General features: G+C 39.9%; 1 protein-coding gene across 1 annotated transcript in view; it reads right to left on the bottom strand.

Moving 5' to 3' along the window:
- The window catches only part of LOC121078015 (protocadherin alpha-2-like), a 92,096-nt gene that overhangs the window by 13,103 nt on the left and 53,623 nt on the right, over positions 1 to 25,370 (bottom strand). The window contains 1 exon segment of the mRNA XM_040573708.1: positions 24,285 to 24,373. Within this exon segment, the coding sequence (XP_040429642.1) occupies positions 24,285 to 24,373 (89 nt within the window).

Here is a 25,370-nt window from a genome sequence, read left to right as displayed (position 1 = left end):
GTGTCCCCCAGGGGTTGGTACCAGGTCCAGTGTTGTTCAACGTATTCATCAATGACCTGGATGATGGAACTGAGTGCACCCTCAGCAAGTTTGTTGATGACACAAAGCTGGGAGGAGTGGCTGATATGCCAGGGGGATGTGCTGCCATTCAGAGGGACCTTGACAGGCTGGAGGCTTGGGCTGAGATGAACCTCATGAAGTTCAACAAAGGCAAGTGCAGGGTCCTGCACCTAGCGAGTAATAACCCCAAGCACCAGTACAGGCTGGGGGCCGACCTGCTGCAGAGCAGCTCTGCAGAGAGGGACCTGGGAGTCCTGGTAGACAGCAGGCTGACCATGAAACAGCAATGTGCCCTTGTGGCCAAGAAGGCCAACGGGATCCTGGGGTACGTTTGGAAGAGTGTTGCCGGCAGGTCAAGGGAAGTGATCCTCTACCTCTCTTAAGCCCTGGTGAGGCCACATTTTGAGTATTTGAGTATTGTGCCCAGTTCTGGGCTCCCCAACACAAGAGGGACATGGAACTACTGGAGTGAGCCCAGAGGAGGGCTACAAAGATGATCAGAGGACTGAAGCACCTGTTGTATGAGGACAGGCTGGGAGAACTGGGTCTGTTTAGGCTGGAAAAGAGAAGACTGAGGAGAGACCTCATCAATGTATATAAATATCTGAGGGGAGGATGTCAAGAGAATGGAGCCAGTCTCTTGTCAGTTGTGCCCAGCAACAGGATGAGAAGCAACAGGCACAAACTTTGTTGGACTCCATTATCCTTGTGGGTCCCTTCCAACTCGGGATATTCTATGATTCTATGAAGCACAGGAAGTTCCAGCGGAATATTAGAGGGCATTTCCTTACTGTGAGGGTGACAGAGCACTGGAACAGGTTGCCCAGAGGGGTTGTGGAGTCTCCTTCTCTGGAGATATTCAAAACCCACCTGGATGCCATCCTGCACAATGTGCTCTAGGTGATCCTGCTTGGCAGGGGGGTTGGACCAGATGATCTTCAGTGGTCCCTTCAAACCTCGGCCATTCTGTGATACAGACCTCAACCATTCCTCTTGGTTCCCATCCCACCAACGCAAAGCATTGTAATTCCCCAGCTAGATGACTGCAGTGTGAAGCTTTCTGCTTGGAACTTCCTTCCAGAAACCATGCAAAGCTTCAGAGAGTGGACAGTGCAGTGTCTTGTCTCTCAGAGGCTGGAGGTGACTCCATGCTCTGAACATCAGAGTTGGAACCTGTTCCCTGGCTCCCTGTGGATCTCATCACAAATAAAGATAATTTTACTAGTGTTTTGTGGATTACATTTGAAACTGGCCATTTCTCTATCTGGACAATAAAGGAAAGAAAGGGTACTAGTACTGTTTAGTTTGGTTTGGTTTTCTGATCCTCAAGGAATTTCTTCATTTCAAAAGCAAATCATACTATACAGGTGCATAAAATCAATTTAGACCTACAAAAACATTTAGCTGAGCTACTCTGACTAGTTTATCACTGAATCTCTATAAACTTTGTCCTCCTCCAAAAGGCAGCTAACTAAACAGTCAGCAACCTGGTCTAACAGGGGGGTGTTACCTTCCATCCTCCCTGTGAAGCTGAAGACGTTGCAGGTCTCAAAACAGACTCTGCCAACCACAGCACTCATTCCTGTCCCCAGTATGTATCTCACATTAATAGCTTCCTATCATATCCTGTTAGGATCACATCTCATTATTATTCTTTTTTACTGATACGGGATGAATGGAGCTAATAATATTTCATGCCAGCAAGAAAGGAATCTTAATTAAATGTGATGGGTAACTGCTAATACAATATGATAAGCCTCCTGGATAAGCACGCTACAAAATTTCTCTGTTTTTCAGAATCCTTCATTGTCCAAGAAGATGGAGGTGACCTTGTGTAGGCTCCCTACATTCATTCTCCTACTGCTTGGCTCTTTCAAGTAGAAGCAAAGCTTATAGTTCAAGGCCTTTTTCTTGGGCTGTAAATAAATCCGGATATTATGATCATTTATGGTCTTCTGGGCCTTTAAACCTTTAGAGATTACTTTTGTACTGAAGAGATGAACCAGACTGACTGCCCTGGGAGCTGGGAGTCTGGACCTACCATATCATGGCTATAAGCCTTCTACTCATTTGCATTTCCCTGCAGCCAAAGGTGTCCTCTCTTAACTAAGAGGACAGTACCTGCTTTAACTATATGATGAACCATATGATAAACACATCAACAGATGTGTATCTGTATAATCCTGCTGAATTTAACAGATCTGCATGAAGTTCTGCTCTGCCTGTTGACAGCCAATTTGAATGCATTTATGAACCTCCTAGTTTGTTCAATGCTTTATTCTACGTGATCACATACAATGAAATCGCAAACTGATAGTGATGTTCTGTAAAGGCCAAAATATATTTAACAGTGATTACTTGCGGGGGGAATAATGCACAATTACATGCATGGAATATTAAGATATGATTATCTAAGTAAACGTGAGATCAAAGTTGGCAGTTACTTGAATTGGAGTGGAGGGCAGCACATTGCAACAGTCATTCTAAGAAAAGTTGCTGATCCCTTCCACCACTGTTGCTAGGACTACACTTCCTCAAATGCTCATCAGATGGTAACATAAAGTCTTAGAGGCTTAACACTTATATTGTAAATAATTATCTGTATATAAAACTGGGTAGTCAATAGAGTCATCTCCATTAATGTTTGATTCCTGTAACTTTTTCAGAATAGAGTCCTCACAATCCCAGTTAATAAATTACCTACTTTATATTTTGTTTAGTTTTTGATTTTATAGCCCCAATCATGCTTTAAGCCAAGAATTGTTCCTTCAGTGGAACAATTGGAGAAATGGATCAGGCTTTTCTTCTCATTGAAAATGATGCTAATGAATTGTTCATTTGCTAATTAACTCTCTTTCAAGAAAGGCACTGCTCAAACAGTTTTAGTAACATATCAGAAAGGTGTTTTTTTTTTGTATAATGTGCCTGCCATTTCACTTATCTGAAGGAAACAGTAAAAATGGAAGAACTGGCTTGAAATGAACATGATCAAATCTGGGAAATGAATTCATTAAATGTAATGGCTGTCTGAGAGCAAAGTAAGGAAAATGAACTTTATTTCTACATTAGTGCTTAAAGGAGGCTGAGTTTGAAAAAAAAATCTTGTCCTGATTAAATTTGAGAATATTCATGTTTCTTATAGCTGTGATTCTTTTAAATCAGAAGGCAGGGAGAAAATTAAACACAGACTGTATCTTGATTGATAGTATGGTTACTTTCATTCCAGGAAATGTGTCACATGTCTGGGTAACTAGGACAAGCTGTCAGAGAATAGAGACATTTAACAGGTCTTAACAGTTGTGGAGGCTAAAAGGTGATATTATTGAATCCTTCACATGAAAAGGAATTTTAAATTACCATCTGTTAGGACCTACATATAGAAACACTTTAACACTGAATTAACCTTTAAACTTTTGCTTTCCCATTGTAACTGTGTGTATATACACACATGTGAATATGCAATTGGTCTCTGACTAGCAGACTGAGGGCTCTGCAAGGCTCTTCTTCAGAAAAGAAACTGGTGATGATGGTACATGCACTGATATATTCTCTGCATAAATTGTGGCTTGCTACTACCCACAGTAGTTTTGGACAAAGGTGAACATACACGATGCAGAGAGAATGGTTCTTTCAGGAACTCCAGGCCAAATCAGATGCTTACAGCTCAGGAACACTTTAAAGACTGATTTCCCATTGGAAAAATGAGGTGAGACCACATCATTTGTAATTTCATGAAAACCATCTGCAATCAGGGCCTCCTGTACCAGTCTTGCACTTCCCAGAATAGACCAAGCCCTCTCCCACCACAAAGAACATCCCATGCCAAATTCGACTTTCCCAGCATCTTTCCTCAGTCTCACCACTACCAGGTCAGGTCATGGCAGAATGTGGGCTCATTACATTATGAGGTCTGTATCTGGAATAGTAGCTTAGTGGGTATTGTGTCCCAGTGTTGTAATCCATACAGACCATTCAAGTCCATGGGGTCTGATGCATGATGAAGCTCACACATCAGATCACATAATGATAAATGCATGTTCCTGCCATACCAGGGAAAACTGTTCTCCCACTCAGGGATTTCATGTGCCAAGCAAACCAGCTCACCAACCAGACCTCTACATCAGCTCACTACATTTGGTGTACAAACTGGCAGCAGCAGCAATTCATCGCAAAGGTGTGAGACCAGCAGCGGAACCTTGCAGTTCTATAAAATGGGATTTTTGTCAGTTCTATCAATGTATTCCCTCACAGGAAAGTTTTGTTTTGTTTTGTTTTGTTTTGTTTTTAAAAAAAAGCAAGTTCTGCAGCAAAGGCTATTGTGCCTGGGCAGCAGCAAAAGGAGTTTTTCATTAATCTTAATATGCTTTGTCTCACTAAGCACTAGGTGTAAATGCCTGCAGTCTTCACATTTCTTCATATTGTCCTATGACCCATGACTGCAGCACTGAACCTAGCTGAAATGTCACACCAGACTTGAAGAAGAAATGGCTTGGGGTAGACAGCAGAAACACAGATCATGACAACAAGGAGGAAGAAGCTCTATTTATATCTCTTCTTGCTGACACATGGAAAAGTGAACACTTCATTCAAGCATACATGCAGCTGCTCAGTGGCTGAAATTTCTGCAGTGGCTTATGGACTGGAGGAAGTGCAGTAAAAGCACATTTATCGTGTACCAAGGAGACATGACAGCAAAGGGATGCTTAAAAATGCTGTGTATGATCCAGTTCATTCTACTCATCAGAGAGGCACACATGTTTATGAATTTTATATTTTATATTAATAAACATGTGTGCATATTTACTGAAACTAGCACTAAATTTTAATACCTCTTCCTGTAAAAGCAGCATAATCCTGCATGCAGATCTTAGGCAAGCAGCTATTGACAATTTTTGCATCAGCAATTATCCAATTTGTATCTCTAGTGAAACAACTCAGTGAACAGGCAAAAAGATTTGTATCTTTCTGTGGATGAGCGAATCTGCCTGTTACTCACAGCTGATGTGTCAGCCTTCAGAAGGAGACAATACATGGAGAGAGGACAAACATTTATTTAGGTTCAGTAGCAAATACTGATGTGAGTTGTATGGCCCTGTCTGGAACAAATAGCAGAAAAGAATCATCATGGCTTTACTTTCGGGGAAAGCTTTTCCTTTGACACATAAGTATTTTTAGAGGGGCAGATACAAAATTATTAAAAAAAAAAAAAAAGTGAGAAGGGGGGCAAACAAAGTGACAACAAAATAACTGTTCATAAATACTGAAAATAAACTGTGAATTGCTCAGCTGCTTTCCTCAGGGCCTCAGTCACTCACCAGCATATACCAAATGGTGCCAGTTGGGATGATTTTTCCCATACTGAAGAAGCTGAGATAAACTCACTGATCCCAATCCATACAGGGACTCAAATTCACCTATTTGGACAACTACATCTGCTCCTGCACGCAAACCCGCAGAGTTTTCTTAAGACAATAAAAACTATTTTCCCCAACCATAATAACTCGGGAATCCGTTCATATACCCCCCAGATATCCTTCCCACTTCTCCCTCTTGAGAACCAGCTTTGTTTTAGTGTCTGTTTGCAGAAGCTGAACTGAATCACACTTCCTTTCACCTCATCTGCAGTGATCACTAGCCTCCCTGCAGGTTTTTTGCTCTGGGTAAAGCACGGAAGTTGCATTACTAAACAAAAGGTATAAGCAAGGGGCACTGCCATCATCTGCACACACTGAATGGAGTCAAGCTTGTCCCCTTGTGACTATTGTAATCGCAATTCAATAATGTAAGAATATAAACTGCAGCCTCAGCTTTCTCATACAGCTTCTTCTGCCTGTGTGGGGTTTTTGTGTCTCCAGCCTTTGCACCATGTAATCTTGTCATGCCTGTTCATCCTGCTTATTCTCACAATATTTGTCACTATGTAAACATCAGTAGTTCTGCAATTATATGAGAATCTCAGGTTTCACAATGAAAAAGTTAGTTTTGCCTCTTTATGCAACAGAAAGCAAATAAAATAAATTTATTCTTTGTGTTTCAAAAAAAAGTGATGTTTTTTAATACAATTTTTATTTGAGGTTTACGTTTTGAGTGTTTGGGATTGTCAGCATAGGACTGACCCAATGCAATTTCATGGTCTGTTTATCGTATCCTCTACTACATCATGCATTTGATAACACGTGCTCTCCTGTACCCAGGCATCTGTGGCAAACAGAATGTGCCATGTAGAACGACTGCTGAAGAGAAATCAACTGCTTATATAAATTTAATTCCTGTCGATGAAGAGTGCGTGTCTCTGAATCACAGAGCTGAGTAATCAATAATCAGGTCTGCAAGGCAGAAAAACTCCTTATGATGGCTTCCTTCAAATCTGTGCACTGGTTTCTGGATTCTTTTTCAGCATTCCAGTATTATGCTCCTTCCCTAAAGGCTGTGTGGAGCAACTCTGTTATGCTGCATAACTGTATCTGGCACTTGACCTGAATATGTTTCTCCTGATTAGGCAGTGACATTCTCATCTGGAAGCTCCATTTGTACATCCGAACTGTTATCTCAGCATAAAGGTGTACCCGAGTTATTCTGAAATCCCAGTTGAACATTTGCTAGGATGTGCTCTCTGCATCTCAAAAACATCAGTAATTACTATAATTTGGGAGACATCATCTCCAGACTCCACTGCAACTTATACGACCCAGCCTATGTGACCTGAAATGATGGGTCTGTGTGAAGAGATGGGTGGGACTAACTTCCACACTGCAAATAACAATGAGATTTTTTTTCTTACGACAACCTCAGAAGAGAAATAAGTAACACATAAATAGGAAGCAGCTAGTGGCTTGCTAGACTTGATTCTTCCAGCTCAAAGATGACCTGCCTGGGCAGGTCTGCACAGGAGGGAGAAATTCCTGCCAGCACTTGTCCTCTGCAGGTAAACAGGAGACCTCACCAACAGGTGCAACCATTGGTCACTTTTCAGAAATACTAAAATATTGCCCCTATTTTGTATAACTTTCCTGTGTTATACATTTTCACCATAAGAATTGCATAGCCTCAGACCACATGTTCAGTATGTAAAAAAAATACAACACTTGCCGCTTTTCAGAGTGAATAAAGGTCATTTAAAACACAAACAAGCCTTTCTTGTCTCCTCAGTTTCCCTGTCAAAGAAGAAGTACTTTATGCAGAACCTCAAAGGCCACAAACTCAGTATCTGGCAGAGCAGAAAGCAAGCTCTTTCTGCTTGGAATACCTCCTCAGCAGTTTCAAGAAATACGTCTTCACCAGTTTCAAGACTAATAATCTTCACATCTGAGCTGACCTTTAACCCAACATATAAGGTGAGTCAAAAAAAAAAAAAAAAGATCAAAGGAAAAGAAATAAAAACAAAATAATATTTAAACTAAGAGTTCAATGAGGTTTTTTTTTTTTTTAAATCAAGCGATATTTGGATGCTTAACTACTTATCTCTGTATATGGGACTGGTAATAATTAGCTTTCAAGCAACTTCTCAATTATAATGTTCTGCCCAGCTCAAAGGAAAGGCTATTGTCATTAAGCCCAAAAGGCAAAACATAGATTTAATTACTAATTTCTTTGATCCCCATCCTGTACCTTAAATGTAGCTGTAAGACAAATCCAATGCAATCTTTTCCACTTTTGCCAGAACCCATCAGAATATTACCCAAATGTCAGGCAGTAGTATCAGAGACTGCTGAAATGTTGGAAAAAAAACAATAATAGTTTGGACATCTAGGCAGTTTGTATCTCTAAGGCAAGACATCAACAAGACTGGTCAACCCACACTCCATAAATGAGTTAAAAATATGAAAAAAATACAGGTAACTAGGACTCTCCAAACAGCATTTAAATTGCCTCACCACAGCCTCAGGGCTTTAGTTCTTTAAAACAAGCGGGAACAGGTAAGAAGATGACTGGTCAACCCACATAAGGAGGGAACAGTCACTTGAGCAGTGAGCTCAATTCCTTTGCTTTCCACAGAAAGCACAGCCTGAACATACACCTAAGGTTTTCACTCGTTCTGAGGATTCAGAAGAGAACTTGAGGCAGGATAACCTGTACATTTCAGTGCAAACAGAAAACAATGAGATTTCACATAAGTCCTGGTCTCATATAAGTCCTAGTCTAGGACTACTCTTAGAGCATGGGATGTAGTGGTACTCTGTGTGTTACATGAGTTCAGTGGTTCACAGATGCGGTCAAGAAGAGCATGCCAATGCAAGGCTGAGACACCTAGCCATAAGCAGAGTCAGTCACCTGTCTGCTGGGACTGAAATTCCCTGTGCTTGGAAAGGAATCCCTGAGGGCAACAAGGCCAGTATAGCTTGGGAAGGACAAGCAGCAAAATCTGTGGTTCAGAGAGAACAAAATCTAAATATGTCCTGTGCTCTCCATGCAGATCTTCTGTCCACTCTTTCAAGTAAATGGCAGGATTACAGGAGAAATCTTGTGGACATGTAGATGGAGAATTCACCAGATGTGAAGGACTAATATACAAGCATCTTCTCTATACTGAGAAATCATCAGAAAATGTGTAGCTAAAAGGATTAATGGCACAGGAAATACACGGGATGCAGGCAGGAACTCTGCTGATTTTTTTTTTTAATTTTTCAAGAATTTGGTCTTCATTGTCTACCTGCATTTCTCTAATATTTTATCTGCTCTTTCCTTCTGTTTTTGTCTGGCTTTGGATTGTCATTTTTGTCTTGTGGTTGGGTGTTGTTGTTTTTTTTGTTGTTGTTTTTTTTTTTTTGAGTAGCCCCAAAGCTGAACTAGAAAGCCATATGTGCTGACTGCTGCAATGCTAATCCATACTTGAGGCTGTGCAGAAGCAAACCAGGGAGCACAACTGGGAGAAGCGTTCACTATTTTTCCAAGTTTACTGGAATATGCAGGGGCAATGCATGTACATCCAAGTACAGGGTAGATGTAATCCACCTGTATCTCCCCTCTAATTTCAGAGACCATAGTCTCCACTGCTGGAGTTCTATGATCTTCATGCAAATATCTATTCAATATTCTAGTTCATAAATGTATTTCAAAAAATAACATATTTTAGCAGAATTAACTCTGTCAGGAGGTTACTATACTTTTCAAACTCATTATCAAAGCTTCATTTTGGACATAGTATCTCCTTCATTGTTTGTGTTCTTCATACTCAGATAAATGAAAGTCCTCATCTTCCCTTTTCTCTTCATTGTCTTTTATGATTAACTCTACAAAAAGATCAGTTCTTGTTTCCTCTTTCTGTCATGTTTTCACAAGGTTCTTTCTCTACAAGCACAACAGCCCTTTGTTCTGAAGATGCAGTTCCACCCAGCTGAATCAAGGCTAGTCTGCAGTATCCCTACCCCTCTCATTGTGCCAGTATTAGTTCCCAGCAGCAGCTAATTGAATTGAAACTCAAGCCTACGCAAATCCTTTCAGGCAGAACAACTTCTTGAACCAGCCAGTTCTACTGTCAGAGAAATGATGCTGATCTGGGAGAAGACTAGAATATATGTCAAGAACTAAAAGAAAAAGCAGTACCCAAAATCCCAGACTCGGACTGGTGTAAGTTGATATGGGAGTACACAACGCCCATCCATTTGGTTCACACCGCCTTCCTGAAATGCAGGTGAGCTCTTTCCTGCTGCAAGCCTTCCTACTTCCCTGCTGGTTGCCTCCATGCCTCATGGGATACAAGCTGGGTAAGAACAGGGAAGTATTCCATTGTCCCAGAGTTGAAAACTGACTCTTTTTTATAACAAATTACTTGCAGTAAGCCTGTAACACAGGTTGTACTACAGACATGGGAACAGATCAGTTTCCCTGTTCTCCCTCCAAATGCTCCTTTGTGCAGCTTCTCTCCTCCTTCCCCTATACTGCAGCACCTACCACAAAAATAACAAGAACAGCAGCACAAATCTCTCATGCTCAAGATATCTATGTGCTTCACAAAGCACAGGGTTTTAGTTTGGTTTCCTAGCAACTCTGTAAGCCAATTTGGCAGCGATTTTAACTCTAGTTAACATAGGCTTGTTGCTGTTCTTCTCAAATAGATGTTCTAGATTCTTTAACTACCTCCTTCTCTCTTCTTTAATATTAAAATGGAATGTGCCTGAAGGCCCTCCTGGAAGATTAGTGAAAGCAAACCATGCCCCAGGCAGAAACACCTGCATTTCACTTTTACCTGCATCCTATCCTCTGACAATTTTTCATCCACATGAAGGAACTGTGAAGAGTTCTTAAGCTAGTGTTCAATTCATATTAACCAGGGGAAATGAACAAATGGAAGGAAAATCTGACTATTAGAGTGAAGTTATTAAAGATCTCCAGTCAGAACTGACCTCACATCACAGATATGAAGGACCCAGATGCAGTTTCTGCAACATCTGTTACAAAAGCTTGACATCAGGGAATGGCATAGAGAGAAATAACAGGCAAGAAAAAGGAGGTTAATTGTGAACCTTGATGAAAATTCAGCTTTTAAAATTGTATTTGTTATATAATTTGGAAAATTCACAAAAATGCATCCAGAAATATACAGTCATAGCATTGGTATGCTATTGGATAGATATTTTACACTGAGAACAGTTACAAAGTTGACAGAAATGTTCTGAGCTTCACATCACGCTGTTTCACAAATGGCCTCAGAGAAGATCAGAAACTGACCTGCATGGATTTGCCCTGCCTGACCCACTAGTCTCCCTGCTAGGGCTGCCAATTAGGTTCATCTTTGATGTTGTTCCCTCTGATGGGGCAAATTGCCAGCAAAGAACTGGATTAGGATCATCAAATTACTTTGTCTGTTAGCCCAGAGGTGAGTAGTTCTCTTTCCCATTAACAGTTCTCCTAGACAGATCAAGCTGCAGTTTGAAAAGTCTGTACACTGAGATGGATATATGGATTTACAGGTTGGACAAACAGAAATGTATTTTGTTCTGTCTCCAAACCTAACTGCTGAAAATATGAGTAAGACAGGGATCTGAAGTGGACCACAGCATTCTTCATGGAACTCTCTAACCTTGCTCGCCCCACAGAAAATACACTAAATTAAAGCAGGAAAGAAAGCAAAAGGTGATTTTGTTCATGGTGCTTTTTTTCTTACAACTGCAGCAAAGTCTTGGAATAACTGAGGCAGATAATCTGAGACTAATGTTATTCATTTATTATAATTCCTCCGTTTCCAGCTATGGGAGACTGCTACCTACCTGGCATAAATCTGCAGCAAGAAGAGGTAATTTTTGCCATGAGGAGATGACATTACACACAATAACTGGAGAGAACAAATCCCTTGAAAACCTACTGAGTATGGTGGTGCTAGCACACTCCTCCTTTTACCCCACTTCCACTGATGGCCTATGCATGACACAGCTGCAGGATATTTTTTTTTTGTTTGGCTTATCCTCCATATGAGACTGAATACATTTGATTTTAGGCATTTGGAAAGGACAGTGCCTACAGTTACAGTCCGTCCACTTATACTGTGTAAGATGACAAGGGGAAACAGAAATGGTGTGGTGAACACTGAAGACAAAGTATTTAGTTACTGTAGTCATTAATTATGACTACTTATACACCACCAGAGCCACACATCCTTATTCACTAATAAAATGAGGGCCTCTTGCTGCTGGGAGCATGGGAAAGTAATACAGCATGGAATAGTGAAAAACTGAGGGCAGGAGGGAGGAGAAAGTAATTTCCAACTGCAGATGCTGAGATGTGTTTAATGTGTTATGTTCCTCAGTGATGAAAAATCCAGTCTGATTTTGTGTATTAAATGCAGTTCTGTAAGGTCTGCAGGCAGTGTTTGAAGGAAAGCTGGGAGAGGAGGTTTTCATTGTGCATTTTTCATTATTATGATAATATTTTAATTCAGTTTTTCCATTTTTCCACCACTGCCTTTGTTAAAGCTCCTCTAATTTTATTGTTAGAGCTTTCTGCTCTTCTGTTAACACCAGCTATCATATTCAAGTTATTAGGTATAACAAAGATATCAGAAAATCAAATCATTAGAATTAGAGAAGGTTCAGGCATTCCTTGATTGTTTTTGAGCCCATTCCATGGTTTCTTGATTTCCAGGTGCCTCCCAATGTGTTAAAAATCTGAATGTGAAAAACCTGCTGAAATTACTGGAAGACCAGAGCTTGCCACTTGGAAATAATTAGGTATTTCTTTTTCCAAATTTGAATAACCTAGCTGAGCAGGCAACAGGCCAAGGAGGTGTGATTACAGGATAAGCAGCTATAACCTGAGGCCAGCTCTAGTCACTGCAGGGAGGAATGCAAGAAGGAAGGAGGGGACATCTCCTGCTCTTGTCTAAGTGAGCCTAAGGAGATTAAGTGCACAATTAGGTATTTAATCAGTGCCACTCCCAACCTAAGCAGCAGCCTGTCTTGTGTGTGATTCAGTATTATATTCCTGAAATTCAACTTCTACATGGAGATTGAACTCTCTTTGCAGCCTCTCAAATCCCATCCTGCTCTATGCAATGGGATCACACAAGTACCTCAAGAGAGCCTGTGAATCCATCAGCACAGAATTTGCTTGCTGGCTGGTACATCTTACTTGCTTTTTCAACAGCTCCTTTTCTCAGTCAAAAAACAAGTCATGGGAGCAGGCACAAGACTACTGCTCCACTAACAACAACAAATGAAGCACTTCCTCTGTTCCAAGTAGAAATCTCGATCAAAATATAAGCAATTTAATTTAATTATATTCAGACCAGTGCCAGTGAACCCTGCTCTAGCTCCAACCTCTTTGATGGTGGCTGTGGGATGAACAGCTGTTGTTCACAGTTTGGCTTTGGTCATTTCTTAGCATCCGACCCTCCCGACACTGCACGTTGAGCTGGAGCACAAGCTCCCACGGCCTCAACAACCCTCCAAGGCTCCCTTGCCTTCTCTGAACCTGTCCCATCTACCTGTGCATGCAGAAGCAGAACACTACTTTTCAAGTCATAAGCACATTGAAAAGCACAGTGATTTCCACAAGACCACAAAGTGTTTGTTTGTTTTCTTCCTAATCAAGCCATTTATTTTGCTAGCTGTGTGTATATGCTAAGAGGGGATGCTTTTAGGGATGGGTGACAGTAATTATACAAGGCAAGAGCAGAGAAGCTGCATTCAGATTCATTTCCTCCACAGCCAGAACCTTGATTTTATAAGAATTAAATCCCCATAATGAAGGGGATGCCTCTGCCTGCTTCTGTTGCTGTTCTACATTTCTCGTTACTCTGAGTGCACACAAGTAATGACTGAATAATTTCAAAATTTAGCTCTCAAAGTATATTCAGCCTGATGTTCTGTAAACAGTCAGAACGTGTGCTGGAAAAATATGCAGTATTGCAATACTGCTTGCTCTGCTTTGTGCAGCCCAGCTCTACCCTGGCAGTTAAGCAAGGATATGGCAAAGAGATCAGGGAGATGGCAAAGAGAGAAATGCAGTGGTCAAGGAGAAAGTGAAGCAGCCCCTGCCTGCCTGTTAAAAAGTAGGGCTCATGAGCTGCTGAAGGTCTGACATTGCACACAAATAGCCTGTAAGCACAGCAAAGAAAGGCTGAACCAAAAATGACAGGGTGTTCAGGAAGCCCTGACCTAATGGGTGCTTTGTGGCTCAGAAGGCTGGAGGGGGGCAGGGAAGGACAGCCCTGCGGCAGGCTTGCAGTTCTGTTCTTTGCTCACCCCTGTTGCAGTGAGAGTATTTGGGGCAGGGTGGATGCTGATTCTTACTTTTGCCATTGAGCACGCTGACAAAAATAACTTTAATTTTTCTGCACCTTGGCTCTTTTCCTTTTTAAAACAGGATAATGATCATTTCCTCTCTCTTGTTTTCACAGACCTTGTCCTCCTTCCTTAAGTTCCTTAAGGCAAGACTTGTCTTTTGCTATTTCTGTGGGCTTTGTGTAGTGCCGTCTGACCTGAGAGGCACTGCCACATTGCAATATTAATAACAGGCGCCAAAGCAATGCCTGGTTTTATCTCTTTGGACGTGCAGATTACAAAAATAAACACATGAAAAATACATTCATGACCCCTGTGCACAGCAAAGTGCTGCACACAGGCAGACATCCATTAGAGGAAGATGTAGTATCACAGAGTGGTCTGTATTCCCTCACCTTCTTTTTTTCTTGAAACTGCTTGCAATAGAAATACATTACAGATCAAAATTTCTTTGAATTGCTTAGAGCCTTGCTTATTTTGTCCATTTATTTTCAATCAGTTATTGAATTGTATACACATGCAAGAGATAACAGGGTTGACATTCCTCTGAGATCATTAATATCACAGATTGATTTAACAATTATTTTAGTATTTTTTCCTTTAAAAAAAAGTTTAAAAAGAAAGAAATAGAGACCACAGCAAATAAATGCATCAGCAAAGGAAAAAAATAAAATAGTTTCTAAAAAAAATGCAATAGGAAGGCACAACAGTGGCAAAATAAAGCAGCTGTAAGCTCATGTGGAAGCAATTTGATTACCATCAATTCCCCCAAGTACTGACCAGATAAACACTTGTTCAGCTTATAAATTCTGACAATCCAAGGTAGTACAGCTGTAAGAGAGTGATTTTTCTTTTTATTTATTGAAACCTCTGGGAAAATAATAGTGATGGAAATCAAAATCTACGTCTTCTGCATAGCTACAGAATTTATCGGTAGGCATGCAAGAAGCTTTGGTATTATCGCTGATATTATTACTAGGATCAGAAAGAAGCACATGCCTGGAGCAATGGGCAGTCAGACAAATGAAAAAGTTGCTTAGATCTGAAAATTGGACATGACTTTAATTAGATAAGAATTTCCTGCCAGATGTCTAGGAATCAATCTGGTAAATCTAATTTTCAAGAATTTTTGTCCCCCTTTTTGCTTAGTAGCAGCATCATTTTGGGTACGACAAACTTCTCGATGGTACGTTAATCAAGTTGAGAAAGCTGATGAACTAGCTGGAATTTTTGTCCTTTAATTTAAAGGAGTTTACAGGCTGCTGGCCATTACAGACACAAGAAAACTAACTGTAACCAAACATTCCTAGGGATGATCCTTTGTTCTTAAAATGAAGAACAGAGCTAGCAGCAGCTGTCAAATTAAAAATGTTTGTCAAGCACAACTGGAACATCCATTTTGAAGAAACAAAAAATACTATAGGAAAGGATAACTTAGGTATACCAAGGAGTTACTCTCAATAAACTTTCTTCTAGAACCTAAATATAAAAATTGTAGCAAACTAGACCCTACTTGGCAATGCCAGAGCAGAGCCAAGCCCTCTAATGTTAAAGAAGTGAGTCTGCACTGAATGTCAATTCTGAAATTTGTTGTTACTTGACTAGCGTGCAGCAAACCCACTGTTTGCTTGCAGTGTGCGATGGTTCCTAGATGTTTTGGACTCACTGTGCAAGCACTCCATAGTTCTTGTGCTGATATTTCTGCCCATGAAACCCATGATAGAAACCTCACAGTTGACCTGGAATCTGACTCTGCATCTCCATCCTGCAAGCCCAGGTCTCACTGCTGAATGCCAGCATCATTTGCCTTCTCCCCAGCTCTGCATCACTTAACAACAGCCTTGTGCTCCCTGCTTCCTGGTACTTATTATCCCAAGCCTAAATGTAGCTCCCAGCCTGGCTGGCTACTTACAGACCCTGCAACCCACAGCAAGCTTGAAACTATCGCTTCCTAGAGCAGCTGGTAACTGCTTCTGTAAAATCTCTTAGTTTATCACTCCTTAAAATGACAAAGTCATGAGCTGCAGCAGCTTTTCTCCACTGTCTTCAAACACCTGCTTCATATTACTCTATCACAGAAAACCAGTACCCTCTTGTTTTCTATTACTCTATTTTATTTTAGGTTTTAGATGTTTTGTAGGTCTCCTGTGTTGTAGTTTCTCAGCTGGAGCTAGCATCCTTACATAGACCTTTAAGAATACTGGTCTGGAACAATCATTCCATGTGGAGATCAGAAGCTGGACACGGTCCTCTTCAATTTGGGAAACACAACAACTGGTTCCAGTCTGGAACTATGGACCTGATCTAAATAGAAGAGCTGCACGTGCACAGGGACTTGACTAAATGACAAGATGCACAAATCCATTCTGTGTTGCCTGGGGCTAATGGTAAAGATTAATTCCTCTCCCCTAAATCTTTGCAGCAGGTGAAATCAAGAATTCTCCAGTTTATGAAGGCATAAACTCTTCCAAGGCCATTATTTTTCATGGACAAATTTAAGTCTTTGTCAAATATGTCAAATCTTGCCAAGACAAACAGACCAAATGACTTTGAAGTTTCAAGCATTAGCTTTTTTCAAATTCTAATTAGTCCTTTTTTTCTTACACCAAGTCTTCAAGGACTAAGGTATTGCACATTATAAAATTTGTCATCCATCTCATCTAAGTCACCTTACACTGAAAAGTAGTGGACCCCATGATAAGGATCACATATGCAATTTCAGGTCAGTCATGTTTTTTTTGGAGCTAAGAGAAGAATAATAAAATCATGGAAATTAAATTTAACATTAGCCATGTCATGACTGCAGTTTCTGCTAAATCCATCTTTCCCTCTTTGCCCACTCAGCTGAACAGAATTGTTCCTATTCTGAACAGTCACTGGCTCTTTAAAAATAATAATCTGAATGTCAAGCTGCATCTATCATACAGAAATTTACATTTTTCTGATGTGTTCTTTTAAAAAATCTCTCTGATTTCAAAATGCTTTTCTTCAGACCAAGCAGTTTTGAAATTCTATGCTTCCATTAGGCTGTCAGAAATTTGAAGCATTTACCACAATAAATTCTTAGTTCACTGCAAAATGTTGTAAAGGCCATGTGTGGCCAAGTCAGAGACTTGCATTTCAGAAAACCTGGAATAACAGTACGGAAGGGAGACATAGTGGAGAGATGAGTATGAAGAGACCCGAGTCATTAGGTGAAAGTGTTGAAGAGAAATAAGGAAGAGAGAAAAACACACTTGGCAAACTAGATGTGAAAGTGGTGAAAATGGAGAAAACAGAGTGAAAAGCAAAAGAGTAAGAAGTACACTGGGAGTGTCCCAGGAGTAAAGTGCACTGGGTGCAGGGGAAAAACTGATGACTGTACATCACCTTGAAGGGCTCAAAGAACGGGTGGAATTAATTTGAGAATTCAATGACCAAGGTCATTGACATGAGATAAAAGAAAGGGATTTAGCCTTATATGGTCCTAGCAGATTATTTTTATTTCAGTATAGCTTGCTGCTCCACATCTACATGAGAAAGCCTGCACAATTTCCTTCCCTGAACTCTACTGAGCTGGCAGGGATAACACAGTTTTAGAATAATGATTTTAGTATGGTTTATGGGGATGATTTTTCCATAATTACAATAGGTTGTGAACCAAATCTCTATAATACTTTACCATGTAGGGTTAAGAACTGGTTAAACTTCCTACGACTTTCATTTTTGGGATTTATCAAATCACTGATTTAAAGGCAAATTTTCAAGAAAAACATGAATGACTTGGTTATTCTGTATCTTCTCTACTGACTTCTTTAGATATTACACATTATCACACAGACAGTTTTCCTTAAAAAACAAAGAAATGGTTCTAAGAGCTGGTATTTTGATACATAGGTATTTCTGGATTTGAAATTTGCAATTATGAAATTAGATGGAAAATGGGTAATTAATGAAAATCATATATAGGATACAGATGTGCACAGCTGCATCTTCTAGCTCCTTCCATTTTAAACAGCTGCAACATTCTGCAAAAAAAAATCCAGATCCCAGTTATGTATTCTGGGTTGCTAATTAGTTATTATCTTTTATAGCTTTAATCAACAAGCTGCTAAAGCTAAGCCATACCATGTTATTTGTAAATTAACCTTTATCAGTCTCTGAGAAGCAATACTTTTAGGCCCTGCACATTCTTTGCAGTGTCTACTTAACTGGTTGAGGAATCTCAATTAGCCCCTTTCTCTGTAGGTATGGAAGGTAAGGAAGGTCATTTGATGAAAGTGAACAGAAACTCATTGACATTTAGGAAGAAATTGTTCTCCATTTGTGACCATGATGCAAAGCTGTATCATATGAAATACATTACAGCTGAGGTCTCATAGCAGTCAGAGTTGTTATTAGGATCTTTAAACTGAATTTTTAGAAAAATACTTCAGAAGCCAAGAGCCTTGCAACAGTTTTGTGGCCCCCTGTGAGCTTTTACTGGAGAGTTATGCCTGCTGAATTTCAAGAACAGTGTCATAGCAGTGAGGGGGTCAAACAGGAAAAAAAATAGTAATTCCTTTCTGCAGTGATGCTAAGATGCAGAGAGATCAAATGATTACGCCATGAAAAGAAGAATATAACTCAGTTCAGAAAGTGTGGCTTTCCAGCCCCTTCACTAGAATTTATTACCCAGTCTCAGCATGCCAATCTTTTTTCCAGTGACCTATTCTCAGTACTCACTTAAGGGTCTACTCTGCCCCATTCCCAATGCTATCTGCCCCCTGTTTTTCCAACTTTTTACCTCCCCCAGATCCTCTGTGCTCACCTTCCTATTCTTGATTTTTTCCCCGTTTTCCCCCCGATCCCATGCCCTTAGATTTCCCTTCTCAGACCTCTCCTGCTTACACTTCATGCCCCAGCTCCCATTCATAGAATCATAGAATGGCCTGGGTTGAAAAGGACCTTAAAGATCATCTAATTTTAACCACTCTGCCCTGGGTGGGGTTGCCAAACAATAGAGCAGGCTGCCCAGAGCCACATCCAGCCTAGCCTTGAACGCCTCCTTTCCTGCCCTTCTCATATAGTTCCACTGCAAGTAAGTGTCTCCCCCTGAAAGAATGTTCTTGTTCAACTAGAATTCATCTTCTTGAAACACAGAATTGTGTATGCCACAACTTACACCAGGCAACTGTAACATTTCCTTCTCCCATCAAGGTATTCACTCTATCACCACTGTTCTTGGTAATTTTTCTTAGAATCCACCTAAGCATCCCCTTTCCCTTTAACAACTTGCCCAGTCATTCCTCCATAACACTGTTCTCTAACCCAAACCAGCACTACAAAACATCCTAGTAAGTCTGACTTTACTTTTCCTATCATTTTGCTTATTTGCCTTATTTATAATTACTTCTCATTTAATTATCAGATTTCATCACTTATTCTACAGCCCATGCTTAATCTGCAGACTTCTGCATTCCATCTGGTTAGAACATGAACCATCCTCTGGGAGAAACAGAAATCTATTCTAGAACAGCTGCAGCTCCCAACATAAAACCTAAGAGCACACCGAGTCCCTCGGGACAGTCTGAGCATTCATGGGCATGGAAGATCCCTAACCAGCATGGAAAAAGTGGAAAAGATTGAGTCGGGCAAGATGTAAGGAACCTCAGGAAAAACAACAGAGAGAGGAAAACTATGAGAGAGACAATCTTCAGATGACAAATGTTGAAAGAATCAGGCTTGGGGTGTTGGAACACAAGGAGTTACGTATCTTTATATGAAGACTTTATATATACACATGCACACATATGTATCTATGTATATACATATGTATGTATTATACAGTTGTCCCCATACCCAGACTTGAACTCTGATTTTCTTAGTTATAATATTCCACTGCCTTTTAAAGTAGCTGTGAAACCCACAGCTAACCTTTCTCACTCTCCTTTTTATTTCTGTCAAGGAACAGCAGCCAGTACCACTACTGCTGTTTACTTGGCCAGTTCAAGGAATAAACATGTGCACCAAGCATGGAAGACTGCCATGTTGAGGTCAGTAGATTCCAATGCAATATAAATTCTTTTTTTTTCTTCATAAGAGTACTTTAAAAAACAAGGCTACCACCCCCTTGCCCAGCTTATTACCTTAGAAAAGGAAACAAAAATGACAGAAATTAGAAGCATATGTCCACTGCAAAATCAGAAGCATAAAATTGACAAATCTTAAGATTGCATTTGCTTATGCAACTTAATTTACTCCCTAGCACATACTCATAAGGACAGACACCAAAACCATAACTTCCTTGAAAAGTCAGTGGGCTGTTTGTCATGGACTTCAGAGATTCCAGTAAGACTCACAGTCTTCAGCTCCATGCTTACAAATTTCAGTTGCTTTTCTTTTTTATTTTTTTTTCTTCCACGAGGTCCATTTGTCTTCTGTTCACACCATTCTCTGATTGGAAGTCTTCCTCCCTCCTCTCCCCAATATATGCAGTGTGTGGTCCAGTGTCTTATTTACTGCACATATACAAAGCCCACACTGAACAGAGGATTTAAAATTCCTCCTATTTTTCATTGCAAAACCTTATCATTCTCCTGAGTCTTATGTGTGCTATTAATGCATCTTTAGACTGTTTTTGTAAAGCAACTCGTATTACCAATTCTGTTTTAGAGATTAGAGTATGGAGCACAGAGAAATACACACAGATTTGTCTACACCCATTAAGTCTGAGCTCTGAATTATGCATAGGTCTGACTTCTTCAGAAATCTGCAATGTTACATCTTTAGAGCAAAGTTCCTGTTCACCTTACTTTATATTACAAGCTTCCATCATATCCAGACATCAGGCTCCAGTTATTCAGAGCTAGGCATCCAGAAAATAAAGTTCACTCAGATTAGTGACCACCTGTAAAAAGTCTGATATAATTGCCAAATCTGTCAAAGGACATAGAACAGAAGACAGAAATCTGTCTGTGTTTCATAGGCTTACTGTGTTGCTTGTGGGGGCCAAATGAGATGCCACAAGGAGCTAAACCCAATGCTATCTTTCACCTAGGGAGATTTTGAACCTTCTTGTCCCACCTCATTGGGAAGGATCCTGACCACAAACCTACAAACCATTGGATTAATGCATAAGAAAATGTAAAGACAATTAAAAAATACTAAATCAAGATTTGCTATCCCCTGCATGAGTGTAATATGCCATAAAGTCAATAAGTGTGCTGTCCATGCAAATGAGGACCTGGTTTTGTTTGAATAACATATTTGCTGAAAGATCATGTGATGTTTGAGTGCAACGATGTCTTGGGAATTAAGGATTTACTGATTTAACACTTGACTTGTTCATCCTTCTTAAAGCATTTCAATGACATCATCTTTGAATGCTCTCATTGATTAACTCTCTGGAAGTGTGTCTGTGAGGCATCTTATCCATGACTATTGTGGATTGTTAAATAATTAATGGTTTAGTGACAACCTGATTGAGATTAATCAATTGACTAAAACAACTGCATGGAGCATGTATTCACAGAACAGGCTTGGAAGTGGTTTATAGTAATTAGAAGCCAAGACCTGCAGCTGCCACTATATGCTGATGGTAAGAGAGATAATAGCTTATCTAGCAGCTTATCTGGACACAGGTGTACTCCACTTATTCAAATGATGTTTCAGGAGCAAATTTATTTGTTGGCTCAATCAAGTGTAATTGATCAGAATGAGTTACATCTTCGCATCTGTTGTGTATGTTAACCTGATGAAAAATATCACAAGTCTTGAACCTAAGCAGTAAAAAAAAAAAAAAAAGAGTATTGAAAGAAGTATTTGTGGGAACTGCAGATGGGATTCTAAAACAGCGTAGTAAATTGCTGAAATGTGATGCATGATCGTGTACTCAAACTATGAATTAACTTAGTAATTTTTATTAATCCTAAGTGAGCTTTCCCTATGAATCATCTGTTTGCTATGAAGGACCAGGGATACTTGTAGTTTTTGCTTACGAAGAGTAGAGAAGGATACTACTTTAAACTTGCTAAAAAAGGGCTAATTATTGTTATGTCAGGGTCAGTAATCTCTTGGGAACAGACAAAGACAAAAGAAGAGAGTCTTTGTTGTGCAGGAAAAGATATTATTTCACAAGGAACCTGATTCACAAAAACTGGATTAAAAGGGAGCTGTAATTTGTGTGGATACTCTATAAAGCCATTTTAATTAGTCACGTTTTTCTGTATGGCAAAAATATTTCCAGGGGCTGATGGTATTTCTTACAATTTGTTTGGACACATTACTTAGAAATAAAAAACACAGGGAAACAATGATTTATGATGCCAGTCCAAGGACCACTGTAAATAGCCTTTGCACTTGGACTGCTACCTCTCCTGCTGTCCAGCCCCACAGTGCCTCCTGCCAGCTTCTTCCCTTGCTTGCCTTACAGTTTTTTTCCATTCTTCACAGCCACTGACACTTATGAACGCATGTGTGACGTGTACATTCATTGTACAAGTGCCTTATTATGTGGTCATGAAGGGAAAGAACACCAGGAGCCAAGGGTTAGTGCTACTCCTCAGACTAAGAGATATTCAGGTTCCCAAAGTGAGTCTAAAACAGTAAGACCACAAAAGAAAACCAGGGGGCAGTTAGTGGACAGGTCACTGTGACCAAAATGCCAATAGACCTCCTCAGAAGGTAGGACCATTCTACTTTTGTATTTACATTCAGAAAATCTGCATTAGAAATCTTGATTAACAGCAAGCAAACATCTGGGTGATTTTTTGCATCCATATTGACCTTGGAATAAGGTAATGCAATAAGCATTAAGTGAAGGATGACTAGTGCAGCTGATGGCCTGAGGAAACCCTCTGTAAAGGTTGGAGTGTACTTGTGGTGACATTTCTGATTGTAAACTAAACAGTTACACACCCTGCTTAACATGAACAAGCCGTGTTTTCCTGCAATACCTGTAACAGATGGAAAACCACAGGATAACCAGATAACTATAGCCTAGGGGCCCATTATATCTGATTTCCGAATCTATTTTTGCAGATAGGCCTTCTGCAATACCAATACAGATTTTGCTAGACATCATTAGTGCATGGATATGTTGTAGATATGAATACAAATCCTGAAGTTGCTCTTCAGTCTTTTATCCAGGTAAAAATCACATTTAAGCCAAAGGGAAAGTTTTGCAGTGAAAATAAATAAATAAAAAACAACAACAAAACAGCTCTCACATCTTTCCTCCTGGAGAACCCACTTCTGAGCATTTGACCTGGTCTGTGATAGGTGCATCATTCCTTGTTTAAATTTCTGGAGGATTCAAAATGATCACAAAGCTTTCATACAAAGCTCACAGTTGAAGCTTATTTTGAAGTCTAAGTTGACAGCTTATTTTGGATATGATTGAAACCACTGCTCACACCACTGACTGGCTGCTCTGGTACATCCCTATATTATTCCTGTTCCTACATAAAAAGTGAGAATATTTTATTGCCTGCACTGCAAAGATATAGGTAATATTTTTTCTAACTCAATCTAGACTCTCATTGACTGCTGTAAAGTCATCAGTCAGTGCCTGAATAAATGAAGTTACATCCTAACATGTATTTTCGGTCATTTATTTTGACAAGAAAATTATAATTTTATGTATTAGTCAATGAAAACAGCTAGGAAATGAAAGGGAAATTCAAATTGTAACTGCTCAGCAATGGTGATTCATGACCAAGGATTGACCTAGCATGGAGGGCAAGAAGGCCTGATTGCAGAAAGGGTTAAACTGGCTGGGAGCAAGAATGCCAGAGACAGAATGAAGGGAATGAAGTTTTCCTAGGTGATAAGAAAGAAATAGCTGCTTTATCGTCTTGTAGCAATGGGCTAAGGTGTCCCATGCCTACACTTACATGATGAATGCTGGGGCAAGTGTATATAAGGAATCAGCTCACGATGCATCTCTGCAGACTCCTTGTAGAACTGCTTGTGGTGGTAGGACTCTGTTCAATGCATTGTTCATTACATTTTATTTTTATATTTAAGCACAAATGTGAGTTCAATTTGCCTCAATGGGTACAAGAAGAATTTGAAAAACAAACAGACAAAGAAACAAACAAAAAAACATTCAATTTAACTGCAGAAAATAAGAAGAGGCATTCAAACAGACTTGGGTTTGTAAAAATAATGGGGCAAAATTGATAAGATCCTAACCCAGTTTTGCTGTTCTTTTGAAATGGAGGACACATCAATCAGCTCTAGACCTAATCATGGGTATTTTGAATCTGAATTCAAACATCAGAAGTGAAACCTTTGGTCACACAGACCAATAACCTCCACAGGTAGGGTGAGAGCTGGGATCAAAGACTCTCATCACCAGAGCTCATATAAGGCAGTAAAGAAAAAGACTTTTTTTTTGGCTTAATTACTCCACTCTATTTAGACTCCAAAAAGTAATTTACATGAACTTCACTCTGAGACACAAAACAACAGAAAAAACAAGACTAAGAAGTCTATTTCACTTAACATTAATTCCCCACATATATTTTGGACTTTTACACTTACCGGGAGTAGCACTGGAGACTGTTGGCCACTGCTGGTCAGGCCCTCCTGGCCCTCCACGTAAGATTCCTGCCTCCTCCATATGCACAGCACTGAATAAGCATATAGCATGGTTAGATTATACAGTACACCTCTGGCTTTATAACATTCTCCTTTCCTGCTACTCTTCAAAGGTCCTAACTTTTTGTCACTGTGCAAGTGCTGCTGTAGTACTGCATCACACTAACAAATTCTACTGGAGCACTGGAGAACTAGCTATTCTGACTTGCTACAAATAATCAAAAAACACAGTTGTGGCATAATTTAAAAAACAACCATACCTCCAGGACACTTTGCTTTCAATGGCTGGAAGTTGCTAACAAGGAGGTTGTACCTTCTTTGCTGTTATAATGTATTAACATTAAAGCAAACAATAAAAAGTTGCTTGAATTAATTCTGAGCTTCTGTAAGTACACTACTCTTGTGAACAATTCAGAAGGAGAAATAATACAAATGTAGAAACTGCATCACATTAAATCTTATCATGGTGAGCACTTGGCTTTGAAAGCATCAGTGCTGCATATTAGCCAGCACCTAATATGGAAGGAAATGAAAACTCTCCTACTTTTAATGCAAAACTAGGCCCTTATCTGTGTATGATTCATTAGAAAAACACATTTCTGTGACTGTGAACCTGTCTCTGCTCACCTGCCTCTCAGCTCCGTTCTACACTTCCAACTGACCTCAATGGGCAATTTCAACTAAATGGGACAAATGCCAAAGGTCATATGGTTACCAAATTTCTACGTGTTTTATAAAAAAATGAGCATTTTATGAAAATCATCAGTTGGGTAGGTCGCACAGGCTTAGATACTGAGATTTCAGAGAAGAATGGGGCCGCTGATGTGAGAGAACAGAGGAACACACACAGTTTCTCAGAAAGGCTTCATTAGCTCCCCTGCATGTGGGACAAATTGCTTTATATGAGCTCTGACTCTTCATTTATCTTTCAAGTATCTTCAGGCAAAATCTTGAACTCGGTATAAAAAGGAATGTGGATCCACAGGGTCAGATTGGGAATACACAAGAGCACACCTGGATCCATGGACC

Source organism: Cygnus olor, chromosome 14 (genome assembly GCF_009769625.2).
Source record: "Cygnus olor isolate bCygOlo1 chromosome 14, bCygOlo1.pri.v2, whole genome shotgun sequence".
NCBI classification, from domain to species: Eukaryota; Metazoa; Chordata; class Aves; order Anseriformes; family Anatidae; genus Cygnus; species Cygnus olor.
Note: the sequence above shows the minus strand (reverse complement) of the source record. Positions and strands in the feature narration are given on the sequence as shown.